Here is a 20,336-nt window from a genome sequence, read left to right as displayed (position 1 = left end):
TATATACTGAAAACGAGAAGAAAGATCTGATTAGAGGAAATAATAGGGATAAAGAGATTGAAGGAAAGGATTTTATATTGATAAATAAATAAAATGTGTGTGAAAATGTTAACTTTGATGGGTGAGAGAAATTAATTTAGAAACATTTTTTTAGTTTTAATGGAAATATAGATAAAGCTTGTGTGTATCACACGTGAGCATCACTTTTTGAAACAAATCGGGTCGGATTGAAATTATCGTAAGCGTCACGCACGTCTTATCACGTGAGGAAATGGCTTAAATGATCTTTTTATAACGATATTCAATATTTTTGTGAGATAATAGAATGCACGCTCACAAATTAAGATGTCTTTTTAAAAATTTGAGATAACTTCAATAATAACTTCTGTCTTTTCTCTTCTTTCTTATCATACAACAACTATGATGTGAAGTAATTGCTACTAAACATGTGGACAAATGGAATTTATATTGTAATTGACAAAAATGTTTAGGGAATGGTTTGTGATTTCAATGTGAGAGAAGTCGAACTATCTTATAGGTTGTTTCGTTTAAATATAAGTTATGCTTGGATTAGTTATGTTTGGATAAGTTATGTTTGGATAAATTATATTTGGATTAATTTTTATTACTTGTTTAATTTGTCATATTCAAATTTATATTCATGACATAGTTTTTAAGAATAAGTTGTTTGTTTATAAAGATACCCTTCATCTTATTTAGTTTTAATTTTATTTTTTTACATTTTCTTTCTAGTTTTAGTTTTTCATTCTTAAAAATAAAATTTTCCATCTTATTTAGCTTAAATATTTTTGGGTGTGCATTTACATAATTGTGCAATGTGTTTTTAAAATCAAAATTTCATCTTATTTAATTTTAAAATAAAACTTCCATCTTGTTTAGCTTAAAAATAAAATCTCAATCTTCTTTAGCTTAAAAATAAAACTTTTAATTTGAAAAGAAAATATTCATCTTATTTAGCTTAAAAATGAAAGTCTCATTTTAAGTTTATTAAAAGTAAAAGAAATTTTATTATTAAAGTTATCTACATTTTAATTGATATATAAACAAAAATTTTAAGTGAGTAATAAACTATTCAATTAAAAATATGCAATTTAGTAGTGGAGTGAACATTTTAAGAAAAATTAAAATATAAATAGCATTAAGAATTAGGCAAATAAATTCAACATATCATATTCATAAATAAAAATTATATTTATAAAATGTACTTTTTAATAGAAAAATATATTATCATAGGAGGAACAAGGAATAATTAAGGTTGTGAATGTTATTATAAATATTGTTAAAATTATATTAATATACATGAATGTAAATGATGTATAAAATAAGGTTTAAGGAGGATATTCTTATTATTTTTACCTACCTAATCCCACTGTAAAAAAGTTATTCTGGGATTACTATCCCATCCTAGGAAGGGATAACTTATCCCAGGTTTAATTCCACCCTTGGCTACCAAACCACAAATTAATGACCACTTAAAAATTATCTCGTTATTAAATCCTCTTGTCCATCACGACTCTTACAATTTTTAGCACTTTCTTTATTACACAATGGGTACATGAACCTCAAAGTTGTCACTTTTAGAATAGTTGAATTGATTGATGGAGGGAATGGAAATAATATTGCATTGTGACATTTTCAATTTGTTGAAGGCCGAAAGATTTAGGAAATGAGATTGTACTAGTTAAGTTTGCAATTGAACAATATCAACTGAATTTCAACTGACTCCTATTCTGTGAAATAGTTTACGTTGAGTTGAGAATTCAACGTCCAAATTCAGATACTACTAACATTTCTTTCTCTTGTGTATCAGACGCCTAAAGACATAGTTGTGGATTATATAATTATAGCGCGAGATTATATTCTTCGTTTAAATTGTGATGACATTGCATAGTGTCCACTCAACAGAACCCAAAGTAGACTGCCTTTAGCAAATCTGTCTTTTACTTTAGAACAACTAGAGCCTCAAACCTATATGGTTTTACAAAGTTGCAAAATTTTGTGGCACAGGAAGTTTAAATGATAAGGAAAATAAGAGACTAATGAAATCCAACCATCAGTTAGCAAATTTTCATACTTAAGTCAAGCCAAGTCAGCAAGTTATCAAGCCAACTGGCAAGAACTAATTGGCAAAACTATAATGGCCTCAAATGATATTATCTTTTAAGAACTATATATGCAGTGAGCATGGGGCTATCTGCTTGTAGATTGAACACACAAGATAATACTCAGGCGTTGAGGAGAGAAAGATAAGGAAAGTAAGAAAATGGCATCAGCATCTCTCCTCAAGACATCTCCAGTCCTTGACAAAACTGAGTTTGTAAAAGGCCAATCCCTACGCCTTCCATCCGTCTCCGTCCGCTGTCAACCATCTGCACTCACTGTTCGTGCTAGCTCCTATGCTGATGAGCTCGTCAAAACCGCGGTACACCGTCTTTTATACTCCCTTTGTTATTTCATAATATAACCATTCTGTGCCAAGTCAAATATTGTTATATAAGATGAGAGAGTAGGAATCTTCGCTCTGACTTCAAAGCTTCCTATCTCATCATGTAGTACGAAGTGTTATATATTTTTTACTTAGTCTTAACAACATCTTCTTTTTACTGCTTAATTATCTCATACTACTCTGGATAATTTGTCTAAAGAGTTCTGCTAGTGTTTTCCTTTACTGACAAAACAGTGTATTACTACAAGTTCTTGATAATTTTGTTGAATATGGATAGTGATGCTGTTAGTTTGTGTTAAAAATTATTACCGAGATAACGTGATATATCATACAGGGTGAACTGAGATTAATTAGATGTTTCTAAGAACCTTTCTGTAGAACTTTTTTGAGATGAATTAATGAAACATATTTAGCTAATTTGAGCTAATGGATTGAGTGTAGAAAACTATTGCATCCCCTGGTCGTGGAATTTTGGCCATGGATGAGTCCAATGCTACCTGTGGGAAGCGTTTAGCTTCAATCGGAATGGAGAACACTGAGGCTAACCGCCAGGCGTTCAGGACCCTGCTAGTTTCAGTTCCTGGACTAGGGGAGTACATCTCTGGTGCAATCCTCTTTGAGGAGACACTTTATCAATCAACTGTAGAGGGAAAGAAAATGGTTGATGTGCTTGTTGAGCAGAACATTGTTCCTGGTATTAAGGTTGACAAGGTAAAAGATCTAAATTTAGTAACTTAAAAAGGTGTAAGGATTCCTTCGTCGAGTATTTCTAAGGTTTTTGCTTGTAAACTACAGGGTCTTGTTCCTTTGGCTGGCTCAAACAATGAATCATGGTGCCAAGGTCTTGATGGCCTTGCCTCTCGCTCTGCTGCTTACTACCAACAAGGCGCCCGGTTTGCCAAATGGTAGAGTGCTTCTCTTTAATAAGTAAAAGCAATAATTACTTAATTTGAAGCTCATCTTGTCTTCTTCATTGTGAACCTTACAGGCGTACTGTTGTGAGCATCCCTAATGGTCCTTCAGCACTTGCAGTGAAGGAAGCAGCCTGGGGTCTTGCTCGCTACGCTGCAATTTCTCAGGTAGGTTGGGGTACATACATAGGAAGTGGATTTTAAGTTCTGTGCATGAAACAATGTTTAGATTTTTCCAAGTATCAAGTTAAATTTACCAACAATAAGTTGCTTTCATAGTAAGTGAGATATGGTAACATGTAAAATGGAGTAATGTCCTGCTATAACCGGTCAAAAATTACTCTAGTAGTATAAATTTAAGCTTTCTAGGCGATTAATAGCTAAAGTATCTTGATCATTCTTGTAGGACAATGGGTTGGTACCCATCGTTGAGCCAGAGATCTTACTTGATGGTGAACACAACATTGATAGGACCTTTGAAGTCGCCAAGCAGGTGTGGGCTGAAGTTTTCTTCTACCTTGCCCAGAACAATGTCATGTTTGAAGGTATCTTGTTGAAGCCCAGCATGGTCACCCCTGGAGCTGAGTGCAAGGACAGGGCCACCCCACAGCAAGTTGCTGACTACACCCTCAGTCTCCTCCGCCAAAGAATCCCTCCTGCCGTCCCAGGAATCATGGCAAGTATCTACATATCTGATAGATCAAATATTTTTTCATAATTCCAAGAACTTGACTTATAACTTTTTTCATGATCTTACTATACACAGTTTTTGTCTGGTGGACAATCTGAAGTTGAGGCAACTCTTAACTTGAACGCCATGAATCAAAGTCCCAACCCATGGCACGTGTCGTTCTCATACGCCAGAGCCCTTCAGAACACATGCCTCAAGACTTGGAGTGGAAGACCAGAAAATGTGAAGGCAGCTCAGGATGCCTTGCTTGTTAGAGCAAAGGCCAACTCTCTTGCCCAGCTAGGGAAATACACCGGTGAAGGTGAGTCCGATGAGGCCAAGAAGGGAATGTTCGTGAAGGGATACGTCTATTAAGTGTCTACCAAAGTCTATAGATATTTAATGATGAAGCATGTAATGTAGCCAAATCAAACTGCATAAATGCTTATAGCTGCTCCTCAAGACTGTTTTGTTCATATACCATGTGCTTTTAGCAATTTATTACATTAATCCTGCTCTGTTGTTTTATGTTATAATGAGCTCAAATTCTCCACCAAGTTAAAATCAATTCTAGTGTAACAGAAGAAATAACATTCAACTTCTAAGAAAGAAAGTTGTGAACTTAACTTTCAATGAGACAACTAGAAACAGAGTTTGCAGTAAATACAAAATGAATTTCCAAACTTAGAATGAGAGTATTCACAAGGATTGTATCCTGGAGAATACTTGCCGTTGATCCAACAGTAATCTATGAATTGAGGAAGCAGCGCGTATGATGATTCTTCAGGAACTATATAAAATATCCAAACACTTGACATGTTTTCTTTTTGGAAGTTTATTCATCCTGAGAGAGTTGAGATGACTCTGGTTAGTGAAACAAAGTAGGTTGCTACCCAATCAACAGAGGTTCAAAAGATACATGCCTGAACAAAATATTCAGATTTGGGCATATACCCTTTTTCCAAAGGCAAAAACTATCTGTGATCTTAGCATAGTATTCAAAATTTGTCTATTCAAGATTTCCAGATTGAGTTCTGTGCTAGGAATTATGCAAAGGAAATAGTCGAAGCGTAATGATCCTTGTAGACCCTGATAGCACATTGCAGAGAAGTACTAATGGGAAGTGCTAGAGGCTTGGGAACATATAATGAGAGAAGGCAACAAATGTGATGACTTTCTTGCCGTACAGGATCATGTTGATCTTGATCAATTTTTGAATAGAGAAAGAACAATAATACAAGTGCAAGAAACCATGAAAATAATCTATACACCTAAAAATGACCTTAAATTTCAAGATACAATAACTTCTACTAAAATCATCATAAACTTCAGTTACATCAGCTACTTTCAGCAGGCAATTTCTTAAATGTTTGTCTTAATGAAAAAAACTAAATCCTAAAGGAAAAAAAATGATCTTGAGACTGGCAAAAACTCAAAGCATTCAGAACTTGCGACTTATCTAACACTAATTGCCAAATGTTGTTCGATTGCTAATCTGGGCTATTGAGCTTCCTTCATACGCGCAATGGTGGAACATTCATGCCACATGAGGTCTATTTGTCTCCTCACAAACATTCTCTCATAGAATATCTTCTGGCTAGAACAATCTCTGAAGATGAGTTAATCCTGTTGAGGAAAAACGAAAAATCAATTCAAAAAGTAATGCTTAGAAACTTAAATAGGGACATACTATTAGATCAACCTTTTTATGAACAATCTGTCAAGTTTTCCATTATAAGTTCTGCACAGCAGAAATAGTCTGAGAGTACATTTATTGTAGAATCATTCTAGTTGGTTTGGCATAGACTTGAAAGTGTTTACTGCAACTTCAAGCAGGAACCTTCTATTCAAATTTATTCATGAATAGGATCCCAGGAGATTAAGAGAGACATTAACAAGAAAACATAAGAACGAGAAAAACACATCTCTTCATTAGACATTTCAGCAACCTTCTTCTAGTTCGGAAAGGATTTCAATTTCCAGATTACGAATAGAGTCATCTGCTCTACTTACTAAAAGAGATAAGTAGAAGAAGGGACATGAATTGATGAAACTGGAAGAAACTCATCTCTACTAATTTATAACATAAACCAATGGCTCATTGGTTTTCAGAAAGTTCAGTTCACATGATAAATATTTAGCATTCAAACAAAAAAAAGAGAATGTGAAGATTCTGCATTAGATCAAGTTGAAATTACTGACGAAATATAGCAAAGTTATTCCGAGATATATTACAATTGGCTAACCTGATTAGATGCCTGACCATGAAAACGACTTGGCTTTACATTCAAGTCGATCATTTTGTCCTTCTTGCCATGCCCATCTGCACTCCCATCTGAAATCAAAATAGGAGACACCCTGTGATTTTGTTGATTGTCTTTAATCATTGGGTTTGGTGAGTGACTATGATCCTTCTTATTTTCACCGGTATCTAATGTCTTCCTGGCTAATTCCTCTGTAGGCCCCGACTTGTCTCCTGGAAACTATATGAGAAAAACAGAGAAAAAATGACCTTTTATATAACACATTGCACATATTAAGAGTAACATGGCTCATACAACGGAATACCAACCTCAACTTTCTGCCTCAACAGGAGATATCTACTGTGTGTTCGTTTACCGCCAACGTGTACCATCATGTCACATTGCAGACAAAGAGAACTTCCATCAACTTCACAGTAAAAGAATGCTTCATGTGTAATGCAAAGAAAATTACTGATTGTTAGTTCACTTTGCAGGCCGTCTTTTGTAGAGACAAGATGACAAATTAACATAAAAGGAATCAGAAGAAGAAACTAATCAACTGAAGAACAAGACGGATTAAAGCTCCACTAACCAGGTGAATTTTCACATATGTCACAACGAGGAACCTCGTTGGGCTTAGCAATTCCAACCCTCACATGCCTACTAGCAAGCTTGTTACACATATGAACCTACCAAAAAAATTTGAATATGCTTAGAAGTGTCCACAAGAATAAAAACATCAGAAGTCTCTTAGTGACATTGTCAATATTAGCCGATTAAACCAAGATAAGAAGTTGATTGATCAGATGGCATTCAATAGATTTGACCTCTCATGACTCCAGATCAGAAATATGAGTGCTGAAGATATAATTTAAGAACCTTGAAGTGTATATATCATCTCTAACACCTTAATCTTTTCAATGAGGTGATCACATAATTCACACGTGTAGGGATATTCAAGATATAATCAAGTAAATAGAACCATATCCTCTCTAACAGCATAAACTTTTAAAATAAGTTTGTATCTCATAATTCAACAGCTAAGAAGATCAAGATCATTTGAGAACTCCCGACATATACAGATATATAAACAACTTTTAAGGGCTAAGAAGAAAAGTCATTATCAACATAAAAGAAGATAAACTGATGAAACAAGAACCAAAGAGAAGAAGCAATGATTCCCAGAATTTACAATACAGATGTCAATTTGTTTAACAGGTCAGCATGATTTTTGATCTTTATAAGAAAAAAAAAGCCCTATGAGAGCAAGCCTTACAACAAGCAACATGATCTCTCTATTCTAAACTGATTTAAGACTGTCTGATGCAATCCAAAAACCAGAGACACATAATCTTAGGCAATATTAGTCCTAATAACCACCATCTTATACTTGTAGCTTATCATATAACTATGCTCAACACAAGTAATCTGCAACTCACTACACAAAAAGATGGTCATTTCTCTGTTCTTTCTTTAAAACTGAACACAATCAGGTAAACACAACAAACCAACCACTCACTCAAAACACAAAAGCATATTTTAAAGAAATATAAATGGAAAAATTTCAAATAAGTAGAGTATTAAATTTGCGAATAAAAATGAGACCTTTTCATCACAGGCACGGCAAAGGGCAGCCTCATCTGCAGCACAGAAAAGAATGGCTGCAGCACTTTCACAAACATCACAAAGTGTCCGCATAATTCATTTCTACCACAACTCACCCAATAATAAAACAATATAAAGCCTCATATTATTACCTAGATTCCTTCAACTACTCTTTTATCAAGAATTAAGTAGTCTATTTAGACAAATAACCCCCAAAGACTTGAACTTTTAAGTCTGGAGAAAGTTGAATGGTACACTACTACACTAGTTTGACACAAAGCACAATACAACTCACCAACCAACTCTTATATATATATTGACAAACAATATTTTCCTCTCAAACCCAAAGGTTTTGGCACGATCCTTCCCTTCTTAACCTGTAAATAAATAAAATTCTGCTAAATTTTTTTTATTCCATTCAATTTTTTAAATTAGTCGAAAAAGTAGATATGAGTTCAACATCTACTGTATAACGGTATATTTAAAAAAAAATACTCTAGCCATTTAGCTGTACTTGTTCACTGTTCTAAAAATAGATTTTTAGTGACTATCAATCAATAAGTTTTTACATATAAAAAAAGATAATTACTCTCTCCCTTTAAAAAAGAATGATCTTATTTCTTTTTTAGTATGTTTCAAAAAGAATGACCCCTTTTCTTTTTTAGCAAAACTTTAACTTTAACTTTCCACGTGACATGTTTAAGACCACAAGATTAAAGGACATTTTAGTAAATTTGAAATAACTTTAACTTAGAACCATAAGATTAAAAAAAAATTTCTTTTCTTAAACTCCGTTTCAAATCAAACTAGGTTATTTTTTTTAAAACGGATGGAATATATTTTTTTTATGAGCTATTATTTTTGAAGAAACTTAGGGAAAGTAACGAAGTATTTTTGTGGATGTTGGTGAAGGTTGAACTAATTGATGGGAAGTTAGTACTAGGATAATTTTTCTTATTGGCTGGGGTTTTGAAAAATTAGACCACAAATAGCACCATGATTTATTAAAGGAAAATATACACTCATAAGAAAACTTAAAAAAAGAAAAATATATACTGGCACCAATACATCACAGCCACAAGATTAAAGAGTGTGGCCATGAAAATTCCTATTGGAGAAATATGAACCACCAGTTACATATCTTAGACTTGGCCCATCAAATTTAATATTTTAGTGAGTACTGTCTTTTTCTCGATCAAATTTAGATCCCGTTTCGTAAAATTTATTAAAATAAAAATTTAAATTACGCATTTGTAAGACCCACTTAAAATTAGTGCTTCTAATAAATTTTTTTTATATTTAATATTTAAATTTCAAATTTTTAATTAAAAATAAAACAGTCTCAATCAGTATCGTGCCATCTAACTTGTCTAATTTTTTTTTTAAGTTATGCTTCTTCATTTTCATCATTTTGGATTTTGTTTTTAATGTATAAGCCACATTGTGAGGTATCTGATTATGCCACGTGGCCCTTTGTATCTTCTCATTCTCAACAAACCGTACGTGAATTTTGTTTTTGCATCCCAATAATTTGTCGATTGATCAAGTTTGGTCCCCTAATTTTTGTCTATTTTTTTTCATGTGGCTCCTAGTACTGATTTGCCAATTCATCAGTTGCCTGTCGGTTAACAATTCGTTCGCACAGTATTATTTTTTTCTATGCTATTGAACTTAAATATATATATTTTTTCCATTATACATTGAAAACATATAATTTTAATAAAAGAAAACATATCAAACTAAGAAAAATCGTATAACCTATCCCAATTTTATCTCATCTTCGAAAACTCTTAAATGTAAGTTTTAGGCGGAGAAGATGACTATGAAAATGATTCGAGTTGGAGCCCTCTTGGTACGAAATTATCTTTGTTAGAAAGTGTTTTATCTTTGATGTGAGATTTTTCGACGCAAGTTCTAATTTAACCGTAATTTTAATGTGGCGTGGGTACCGAATATGAGCGGAAAAAAAGTGTGAGAAAATGTTTTTGACCAGATTTTTAGTGATCACAAAATTTCCGCTCTTTTCTTTTCTTCTTCAAGTTAAATACGTCTCTCCATTTTCCAAGTATGAGTTTGAGTCATGAAAAAGAAAAAAATGGGAACTCCCAAAAAAGATCTCAATATATTGTTTTTTGTTCAACTATTAAAATTTTTATATTCAAACACTCACCTAATTTTATTGGTGATCGATGATTATGTAAAAATAGAAGTTCTACTCTACTTTATTTTTAAAACTTATTAGCTTCACTCATAGGAATATTATAATAACATACTCAATATAATTTTACAAATAAAATATAAAAAGAGCGGAGTCCATAAAGCCTAAATTCTACCTTGTAATATGGTAGAATTTTTTTTAATTGACCCATGTCCATAATAAAGACAATGAAAAAGAAATGTATAACTCTTAACTTGTCTTCGACGGTCGGATAACTATGTCCTCAAATTTTGAATGTATATAAGAAAACACTTAAATTGTACAAAATTAAATAAGTAGACATATGTATTCTACATGATAGAACACATGTAGGATGCCACATTTAACACAAAATATATTTATTTGTTTAATTTTATATAAATTTAATTGTCTATTTGCGCACACATCCAAAATTAAAAATCATAATTGTTAGTTGACGCCGAGTTAAGCGTATTATGCCCAAAAGAAATCCGTACTTATTTGAATATTTATTTGTAATTAGTTTCTCAAGTAATTTGTAATATTATTTTTTTCTTATTTTATTAATGTATATAAATTAAACTCATTCTAGTTTCATCTATTATAGTTTGGATTGTTGTGAAGCAAGTTGAGTCATAAGGGTCTCATATGTACATGCATTAATAGGTCATCTTAAGTGGGCAACTAAAACATCATGAAAGAGGCAATAAGCTCACAATGTTACAAATATGTCGTTGTTGTCGTCGTGTCTGTTGTTGGGTTCCAACACCCTCACATTTCTTGGAGGCATGAAATTAAACTTTCCTAATTTCTCAACTTTTTAAGATTAGTGTAAACTGTAAACTATATAAAAATGTATTCGCAGTTCTAATTTAGTTTACACTAATCACATGCATATTATAAGCAACAAAACCGTTTACTCAATGTAGATTATAATGTTTTTGTTATTAAACTGTACATATACTATGCCAGTTTTCTGTTGTTAGGAAAGGAAATATTTCCTCGAGCGAGCGAGTATGGTAGAGTTTGATTTTTCCATCAAAAAATAAAAATAAAAAACCCCAAAATGCAGCTAGCTTATTATAATTAGATCTCGATACATCATTTTTTTTGTTGATGTCTTTATTAAAAAAGTGTCAATTACGAAATAAGTGATTTATGATATGACTTAATAATCCTTACCCGTTGAGCTAACTTTTAAGATTGAATTAAACATAATATTCATTTCTTTTATCTTCCTTTAATGCCTATTATATTATTTTCTCCCATCTTGAGACAAAGAAAGTAAATATACAAACTATATATAGTTTGAAAATAAAATTACATCAATTATTCAAGCTTTAACTTGTTTGAAAATAAGATTACATCAAGTGTCAAGACAAACTTAGAAGATATGAACTTGTGGAAAAGCCACTTAATAAAAGAAATGATAAAGAACTTCCAATCACACACACATTGCACACTAGTATTCATTCATTCATGTTTAGAAGGAAAAGTTGAGCATGTTCATGCTCAAGTTCTCCAGCATCTCATTCTCCATGAAACCACATCCATAATTTGTAGCAATCATTTTGTTATAATAGCTGTGGGGCTTGAGTGAGCAGCTTGAAGAGATTGGCAGAACTGGAAGATTGTCACAGTTGCAAATTTCAATCATGTAGCCATCAGGATCATGGAAAAACACTTGATTCACCTTTATTCCTTCTTCCTCCACAAGTGCAGTTGCGTATCGCATTCCCATTTCCTCCAACCTCCTCTTCACCACCACAACATCACTACTCTGCTAATTCCACACATGTTAGGAAAACAGAACAATTCAAACACCGACTGAACTGAACTCATATTACGTGATATGCGTGTATGTAAAGAATGAGAGTTAATTTACCTGGAAGGAAATGTGGTTATCCTTGGGATTAATGGGTCGAGGTTCATCGTAATCCTCCATACCTTTGTTCTCAAGCAAGTGAATCCCCACTCCATAGTTGTACAACCTGATGAATTAAATATATTAGAACACGAAGCATACATATATGTTATTTGTAGTAGAGAGACAGACAGAGTGGCTAATTAATTAATTCACCAGGCTCCATGGAAGTTGAAAGAAGAAGGGCGTTTAACAAGGCAAAAACCCAAGACATCTTCATAGAAGCGCACAGAATTCCAGACATTTCTCACTAACAAGGACACATGATTTAGTGAAAGCAGAGGCAGTGCTTCGCAACTGCTCACTTCCTCAATCTCTTCTATCATTTTTCCTTCCTCGATCGATATATTATTATTGATTTTTTTCTTTCTTTTATCTTGTTATTGACAAGTCTAGCTAGGGAGATTGACTTATTTATAACTGCATAAACCGATACTTACGTATTGCTTACAATTGACGATTGAAGATCTGTGAACTTTCCTAGAAAATTCTTATCATAGGACAGCAATGTACCATTTAGAATTTTGTTATTGTAAGAAGGATCGGAATTGTGTAAAAATGGAAGCAACCTATTTTCATTTTGCCACACCAACGCAGTCTACAAGTAAATAGATTTGTCAGGGAGTAGGGTTTTGCTGGTAATTGGGTGTTCCATAATCCAAAGAAACTTCTTCGATGCTTCTGCTTCCTGCCAATTCTTTGTATAGTTTCTTTTACTCGTGAACATACTCCGATTGCGTGAGATTTTTATATCTATAAAAGGCACACAATTCCATCTTCTTTTAAAAAATGTGCTATAATCTTTCTTTTTTCGCAAGACAGGTAAGATCTGTGTTTACACAACCACCCTACTTTGTAATTTCAAAAGCAGAAGAGAAAGATTTGAGATATTCATCAATTTCTCCAATGTGAATGTTAGGGATGATTACAAAGCGACCAGATCAGAGATCTTCTTCATCAAATGTATGATACCTATTTCCAAGCACGATGAAGAGAAATTGAGAATCAATTTAGTGAATAAATGGGTCATACTGTTTGGAAGTATTGGTAGTGTAAGATGAAGACGTTGCAGAGTGAGAACAACGATCGTGTACATGTTAACTTGGACGCAAATTCGAGTGATCAATCAATGAACGGGGCAATTCTGAAACCAAATCGTTGAATTCACCACCAAGAAAAGAGCCCCAAATCGAACTCCAATTCTCAATCTAGTATCCCATGAATCAATCCATTGTAAAAAATATTTTATAGTACATTTTATATAACTTTAAAATTAGCTAAATAAATTTTTTTTTTAATTTTATATTAAATTAAATTAAATCATTTTTTTATACTCGGGAAGAATCCTCAATGACTGTATTAATATATATGGATCAAGGTGGAACACGTTAGTGCACGGTCGTGTGGGGTGCACCTACATTTTGAACAAACTATTTAAGAAAGTTCCCATTTTGACCTTGCCCTTTTTGCTTAAATTTAAAATGTTACACTGATCAACATTGCACCCAAAATTAACAGTTAATCACAGAGGATAAGAATTAATATTTGTGTTTTTTTTTCCTTCCTTCTTTATATAAAAAAACATTGTTAACAAAGAACGGAAAAGATCTACATAACGCGTATTATTTGTTATACTGCACATGTTTATTTGTGACTAAATATCCACACAAACATCTTTATTGATTAAAATAAACATTCATTTGACAATACATTTTAATAATAACAAAATTATTTGCAAATCTTACAATATTCATTATTTCTTGAGTAATACATGCATTAAATGATGAAAAATTACTAAAAACCATTTTATTAAGATGAATAGTGTCTCTTAGAATCATTCTTTGAAGAGTGTTTTATAGTTCTAAATGAGGAAAATTTATCAATGATTTAAACAACAATAAAATCAGAAAATAAATTCAAAAAAAAGAAGATAACGATGAAAATACCTTAATTAGAAGGAATTTGTGTGAATCCAGATTTTGAAGATAAAAAAGAACATTTCGATAGAAGATAATAAAAAAATTGGAGTTGAAGAGAAGAAGGATTTGAAGGTTGAATATGAATATGAACATGAACATGAAAATATGGAGAGAGAGAATTTTATTTTTTTTACTTAGATTAATATGGAAGAGAAGTATATGGGGAAAATTTGCAGATTTTGATTTTTTTAAAATTAAAATAATTTGGGAAAAGTGAACTATGGATATACATAAAAATGTAAATAAATTATTTTCTTAAGAGATAAAATAAGGGTTTAATTAGGATACATATTCTTTTTCAAAATAATGACGTTTTTGACATTTTAACTAATATTTTTAAAATAGTGAATTTTTTACTAATTAAGTTATTGATTTTGACTAATTTGCTAATTTTTCTAATTTTTTTATGGTTTCAAAGTGTTTGTGTTTAAATGTAAAGTTAAACAAAATAATTAATTTAAATTCGTACTAATAAATCCGTTAAAGCAAGGTATTTTGAAAGTTCTAATATGCTACCTCTTCGAACATGTAGAGGGATCCTCAAGAGGAAACTTAACTGAATTTGATGCAAGTAATATATTAAAGTTAATTGCGTAAATAAAATACATGTCAAATATTTATTAATTTATTTTAGTTCAATTGTGTGTCGCATATTATTTCTATTATTTTCAGTCCACGCTTAATTGTTATTAAATTAAAAAAATAAATATTTAAAAATTATATGAAAATTATAATTTTTACATATTAATATAATAAAAAAATTTATAATTAATATTAATTAAATTTTTTATAATTTGATATTTTAAATTAAATTTTAATAAATAAAAATAAACGGAGAGCATTAGGAAACAAGAAATAAGCCGCATTTAAAATTACACGTATATCATATGGTTTGGTCTTTATCACCGACAAATACAATCTGTGAAAAATGCTTATCGGCGATGCTCTTCACCTCCCGTCGACGTTAGCCTCTGCAAACAGCGACGCCATTAATTTTCCCTATTCGCCATGTCAAGGTATACGCCCTTTTCTTGTTCATTTCTCGCACATTTTGCCTGTTTACTCTACTTGTTACTTAGCTCTATGTTTTTATTATAGTAGTAAATTAAGTTGGCTGTAAAATAAGTCGCAAGGTTTCTGTTGGCCTTCTGGAAGTTTCTTCAACAAGCTTTTTTAACTGCTGTGAGTAAAACTCAATGTTTCATACTTTCTGTATTTATAGGGGGCCATGGGTCTGTTGGTAGGATTGGGGTACTTTTTGTACTAGGGTAGTACTGCACAGGAAAACGAACATTCAGATTTTATTGTGTAGTCATTCCCATTAGTATTATTGTTCTTGAAACAGTATTTTAGTTGCACTTATCGAAACAGGGAATCATTTTTAGAGTGAATAGATACTGATTTTATATTTTGTATCAGCTAAGTTGTGTTGTGCTTGGAATGCAGAATCTTTTCAGTTGGTAAAACTAAAGGACTTGGACAATCCTTGTGCCAAAACCCGACTGCTATTCGCTCAGAACAAGCGAGAAAATTAGAACTTATTGGAAATGGTGTATGTTCTCTTAGATGTAGATTTTATGGGCAATATGTATCTTATAGGGGATATGATTCATCTGTAGCACGTAGAATGAGTAATACTTTCTATAAGAGCTATTCATTGACTTCACCGGGAACAGCTGTAAGAAATCATGCAGAAGTTGCTTGGAAGAAGTTATCACGAATATATTTCGATGAGGGGCAAACTTTTATTCAATTAAGTCGATTTGCACAAGCACTTAGCTTAGCACTGAGCAGATCTTTTGTGATTCTCCCTAGTTTTCTTGCGTTAACGTATGGAAGAAATATAGCACTGGCACAAGCATCACCAGACTTGGAGTATGGTCTCCCAATGACTAGCTTCTACAGGCATGCTGAAAACGGACATTTTTTGGTTACCTCACTGCTGCATTCCATATTTGAAGGTTTTGTTCTGCTGTTGAGAGCCTTTTATTTGGGGATACTCTTTTCTCCCAGCATTGTAATGGCCCCATTTGCTGATGCATTTGGGCCTTCTTTCAGGAAACTGTGGCTTCAGGTAGTCCGCAGCACACTCGAAAGAGCAGGTCCTGCATTTATCAAATGGGGCCAGTGGGCAGCTACACGGCCTGATCTTTTCTCTAAAGATTTGTGTACTGAGCTATCAAAGCTTCACACCAAAGCTCCTCAACATAGCTTCGCTTACACGAAAAGGACTATCAAAAAAGCATTTGGTCGAGACATTTCTGAAATTTTTGATGAGTTTGAGGAGAAACCTCTGGCATCTGGAAGTATTGCTCAAGTGCATAGGGCTTCCTTGTTGTATCCATACCATGGTCGAAAGATCAAGCCTATAGTGGTGGCTGTGAAAGTTAGGCATCCTGGAGTAGGTGAATCAATAAGACGAGATTTTGAGATTATTAATCTAGTCGCTAAGATATCAAAGTGCATTCCTAAACTTAAGTGGTTAAGGTTGGATGAAAGCGTCCAGCAATTTGCTGTTTTTATGATGTCTCAGGTTGATCTTGCTAGGGAGGCTGCACATTTAAGCCGCTTCATCTATAATTTCCGCAGATGGAAGGATGTCTCTTTTCCAAAGCCTGTCTATCCCCTAGTGCATCCTGCTGTATTGGTGGAGACTTTTGAACAAGGGGAATGTGTTTCATATTATGTTGATGAGCTTGAAGGCCATGAAAGACTTAAAAGTGCACTTGCTCATATTGGGACACATGCTCTTCTAAAGATGCTTTTGGTAATATTCTCTTTACTTAGTGTGTGTGTTTGTGTTGTGTGTATAGATTAAGTTAATGCCTCTTTGTGTTAATTTGTCTGAATTTGTGTATAAAGCACCACATTTAATGTAATGTGAAATTCAGGATATACATTTATGAAGTTGTACTACTTCAAATGCTTTTGGTATTATTATTTTTATATATGTTTGTGTGTGGGGATAAATTTTCACTAAGAATATGTTCTCTTTATATTAATTTGTCTAAAATTTCAGTATAATATTGATGCAAGTGTGTGACTTGAAATATACTATCAATGGAATAAAAAGGTCTAGTGCAATACAAAACTGACACTATATTAGATGTTGTTGTTCCCTCTCAAGCTATAAAAGCAAATGTGTTAGCGCAAGATTTGAACAAAAATGTGGAGTATGTCCTCCAAGAAAAGCTTTAGTTATGCCTAATGTTGTTTGGCCAATATTGGGCTACATGGAAGTTCTTGTTTCTTCTTTTGGTTAGTATTTTAGTATGAATTTGTTTTTCTGTAATTGCTTATTAGTCCTTACTCCCTTAAAGGAAACTGTTAGATGCTGAATTTTTTTTCTTTTCCCTGGTTAACACTTAAAACATAGTCTTGGATGTACTATAGATTTGTTGCTTTACTGAGTAATTGGTGATATATTGGCCTTGAATACTGTCCAGAAACTGTACTCTTATAGAAGTTAAAACAGTGAGTAGTGATAATACTAAAATATTCAAATGCATTATTTTGGCATTATCAACACTTCTTTATGACTGTTTTTTTACTGCTATTGTTCGTAGTGTTATAACTATAAAGAAGGCAGGAAAAGAAGCCTTCAATGACATTTGCTTGGATGCTTTCTTTCTTTTTATTTTGTCTATTAAAATAATGTCTAGAACTTGTGATGTTGATGAAGAGGGTAAATCCACTATTTTTTACTTGCTCTTTAGTCTCTCTCTCTCTCTTACTTCTCATATATTAACCCGTTTCCCATTTCAGGTGGATAACTTTATTCATGCTGACATGCATCCTGGAAATATTCTTGTTCGGGTAACCCAAAGCAAGTCATCTCGGAAACGAATCTTCAAATCAAAGCCTCATGTTGTTTTCCTTGATGTAGGCATGACCGCTGAACTTACTAACAATGATCGGATAATATTATTGGAGTTCTTTAAGGCAATTGCTCGTCGAGATGGTCAAACTGTAGCAGAGTGTACTCTGCAATTGTCAAAGAAACAGAATTGCCCTAATCCAGAAGCCTTCATTAAGGTTTATTTCCATGCATCTTAAATGGATTGTTTCAAAACTTCCTTTGGCTGTTCTTATTTATCTTCTCCAATAGAGCTTACATTTTTGATCCCTTGAATTTCTTTTCACTATATTTTACGTGTGCAAAGAAAAAAATTGGAAATCTGCCATGAGGTTCTCAGGTTCAAATCCCAGGTGAGACAAAAACACTAGGTGATTTCTTTCCACCTGATCTAATCTTGTGGGCAGAGTTACCTGACACATGTTGCTGGTGGGAGGTGGCAGGTATCCCGTAGAATTAGTCGCGGTGATTGTAAGCTGCCTGCCCTGGACACCACAGTAATTTTTTAAAAATGGACATCAGCTGTTTTAAAAACAACCTATAGGGCTTGCTAGTTATCCTCATTAAACTAGTGAACTACTAACTCGAAATCCATTAGTGAACTATCCTTCTACCCAAATTGGCTGTCAGGCTAACTTCTTGGGAGGTTTGGAAAAAGGGATCGAGTGTTCTGTTTCTGATATTGTGAATATAGATTGTGAGAAGATGGAAAAAGAGAATATGAAAATATTGCAATCATATGTTTTTGACATTTTCAAGATGTAATTTTCCATTCAAAGGAGGTAAACACGTTAACAGGACATTCTGTAATGGGAAGTAGATCAAACAAAAAGTAGGATAGAGGAGACTATTATATTCTTTCCCCAATCTCCGCTCCTCCTATCTTCCACCACTGGACAAAACGTTCAAAAAGAAAAATAGTTCCTTATATTGATCAAAATACGTTACTAGCTTTAGCTCATTGGCTATTAATGAGATTATATATAATCAGATTCTACATTCTTCAAGTTGTTCAACATTTCTACACATTCTTGCTCGTGAAATTCTGATTGGTCATCTTTCTGTGGGTACAGCTAATGTCTATGGGCATGGAGAGTTGGTCCCATTATTTTACGTGATATATTTATGCTAAAAGACTGCTTAATTTTTTCTCATAAATGGAGGTGGTGGATTTATGCCTTAGTTCTTTACTGACGCACTGCAGGAAGTGAAGGAGTCATTTGATTTTTGGGGAACTCCAGAAGGTGATTTGGTCCACCCTGCTGATTGCATTGAGCAACTCCTTGAGAAAGTTCGGCATCACAGAGTGAACATCGATGGTAATGTCTGCACTGTTATGGTGACAACTTTAGTCCTTGAGGTAATTCTTCCTTTTTCAACAAAGGTGCATTCATGATTAAAACGTGGAATTGATTAACCTGCATTTCTATATTCAAACATGTCGTAAGTACTTTCTGACAAGTACTATAATCAGTCTGCTGAGTCGTGTTCAATAATCTAGTTTAAGATTTTCCTTCTTTTGATGATATGTTTATTGCCTTGTAGGGCTGGCAAAGGAAGCTTGATCCTGATTATGATGTTATGCACACCCTGCAGACACTGCTGCTCAAATCTGATTGGGCAGAATCTCTAACTTACACTATTGAAGGACTCATGGCCCCATGACAAACTCTTCCAAGTCTTCCTACAATTGCAATATATGGTTGATACTTGTAAGTTTAGAACAACGAATCGTATATTAGCCAATAGTTCAGTTCGGTTGAAAAAATTTAAGCATATCAGCTCAGCGCAAGTGTAGAAAACAGCCCAAGAAAGACTTTTGTCTTGTACTTGTTGCTTTGTTCCAAAAATATTACAGCCACGTGAATCTTATCCCATACATGTAAGAGTTTTCAAGTAAAGAAGAATAAAGCCTTTATCTTTGCCTGAATTGTCGGAAGTGAAAACCATGTGAACTCTAGAAATTAAACTTTAGCACTGTTCTTGGAGGCAGTAAATTATTTATGATGTCACTAAATATAAGTTTAATTAGACGAGTTTGAAATTAGAAAAACCAATAAAAGAAAAGGTAATCACATGTTCCTTGAAAAGATGCAATCTTCAAGATCCAGTAAGCTAAAGTTGACAAACTGTCTTCCATTTGAATTAAATACAACACAAAGGTGAAGCTTGTGAAATATCGTCGCAGCTTTGTCAAAAGTGTACTTAGAAAAATATAAAACCACAAATATGAAATAACAGAAAACTTATGTTAAAATTGTAACTTTTGTTTTTGTGTTTATTTGTTCTTTTCTTTGGACACATAAAGAATGCGTTCAAGTTATTAATAATAGACATGTCTTATTAATCCAAAAACTCAACGGTTTTATGCACTAAACTCTCTGATGGGGTACACAAGTACCCAACATAGCATATGGTATACTTTTTAGAACATAATTCACAGGCCCCTTCAAATATAACAAAGTGCAAAGTGAAAAAGATTATAAGGTGGGACACAAATCTAAT

General features: G+C 33.1%; 4 protein-coding genes across 4 annotated transcripts; 2 read left to right on the top strand and 2 right to left on the bottom strand.

The window, feature by feature from the left end:
* The first annotated feature begins 2,208 nt into the window (after positions 1 to 2,208).
* LOC107010809 (fructose-bisphosphate aldolase 1, chloroplastic-like) lies at positions 2,209 to 4,576 on the top strand. Its single transcript, XM_015210084.1, has 6 exons — positions 2,209 to 2,443; positions 2,909 to 3,178; positions 3,263 to 3,372; positions 3,456 to 3,546; positions 3,785 to 4,054; positions 4,145 to 4,576. The coding sequence occupies exons 1-6, from the start codon at positions 2,285 to 2,287 to the stop codon at positions 4,421 to 4,423; spliced, it is 1,179 nt and encodes a 392-aa protein (XP_015065570.1). The 5' UTR covers positions 2,209 to 2,284; the 3' UTR covers positions 4,424 to 4,576.
* Positions 4,577 to 5,244: 668 nt separating this feature from the next.
* Positions 5,245 to 8,366, bottom strand: LOC107011275 (B-box zinc finger protein 19-like). The gene is made up of 5 exons (XM_015210692.2): positions 7,897 to 8,366; positions 6,884 to 6,980; positions 6,621 to 6,736; positions 6,295 to 6,531; positions 5,245 to 5,674 (listed from the first exon to the last, which is right to left on the bottom strand). The coding sequence occupies exons 1-5, from the start codon at positions 7,987 to 7,989 to the stop codon at positions 5,669 to 5,671; spliced, it is 549 nt and encodes a 182-aa protein (XP_015066178.1). The 5' UTR covers positions 7,990 to 8,366; the 3' UTR covers positions 5,245 to 5,668.
* Positions 8,367 to 11,357: 2,991 nt separating this feature from the next.
* LOC107011274 (lactoylglutathione lyase-like) lies at positions 11,358 to 12,397 on the bottom strand. The gene is made up of 3 exons (XM_015210691.2): positions 12,153 to 12,397; positions 11,958 to 12,063; positions 11,358 to 11,852 (listed from the first exon to the last, which is right to left on the bottom strand). Exons 1-3 carry the CDS (start codon positions 12,320 to 12,322, stop codon positions 11,556 to 11,558), a joined length of 573 nt encoding a protein of 190 aa, XP_015066177.1. The 5' UTR covers positions 12,323 to 12,397; the 3' UTR covers positions 11,358 to 11,555.
* A 2,441-nt stretch (positions 12,398 to 14,838) lies between these two features.
* Positions 14,839 to 19,819, top strand: LOC107011273 (probable serine/threonine-protein kinase abkC). Its single transcript, XM_015210690.2, has 5 exons — positions 14,839 to 14,991; positions 15,422 to 16,742; positions 17,741 to 18,010; positions 19,036 to 19,191; positions 19,377 to 19,819. The coding sequence occupies exons 1-5, from the start codon at positions 14,984 to 14,986 to the stop codon at positions 19,494 to 19,496; spliced, it is 1,875 nt and encodes a 624-aa protein (XP_015066176.1). The 5' UTR covers positions 14,839 to 14,983; the 3' UTR covers positions 19,497 to 19,819.
* The last annotated feature ends 517 nt before the right edge of the window (positions 19,820 to 20,336 follow it).

The sequence above is a fragment of the Solanum pennellii genome, chromosome 2 (genome assembly GCF_001406875.1).
Source record: "Solanum pennellii chromosome 2, SPENNV200".
Classification (NCBI taxonomy): Eukaryota; Viridiplantae; Streptophyta; class Magnoliopsida; order Solanales; family Solanaceae; genus Solanum; species Solanum pennellii.
This window is presented reverse-complemented; position numbering and strand designations above follow the sequence as displayed.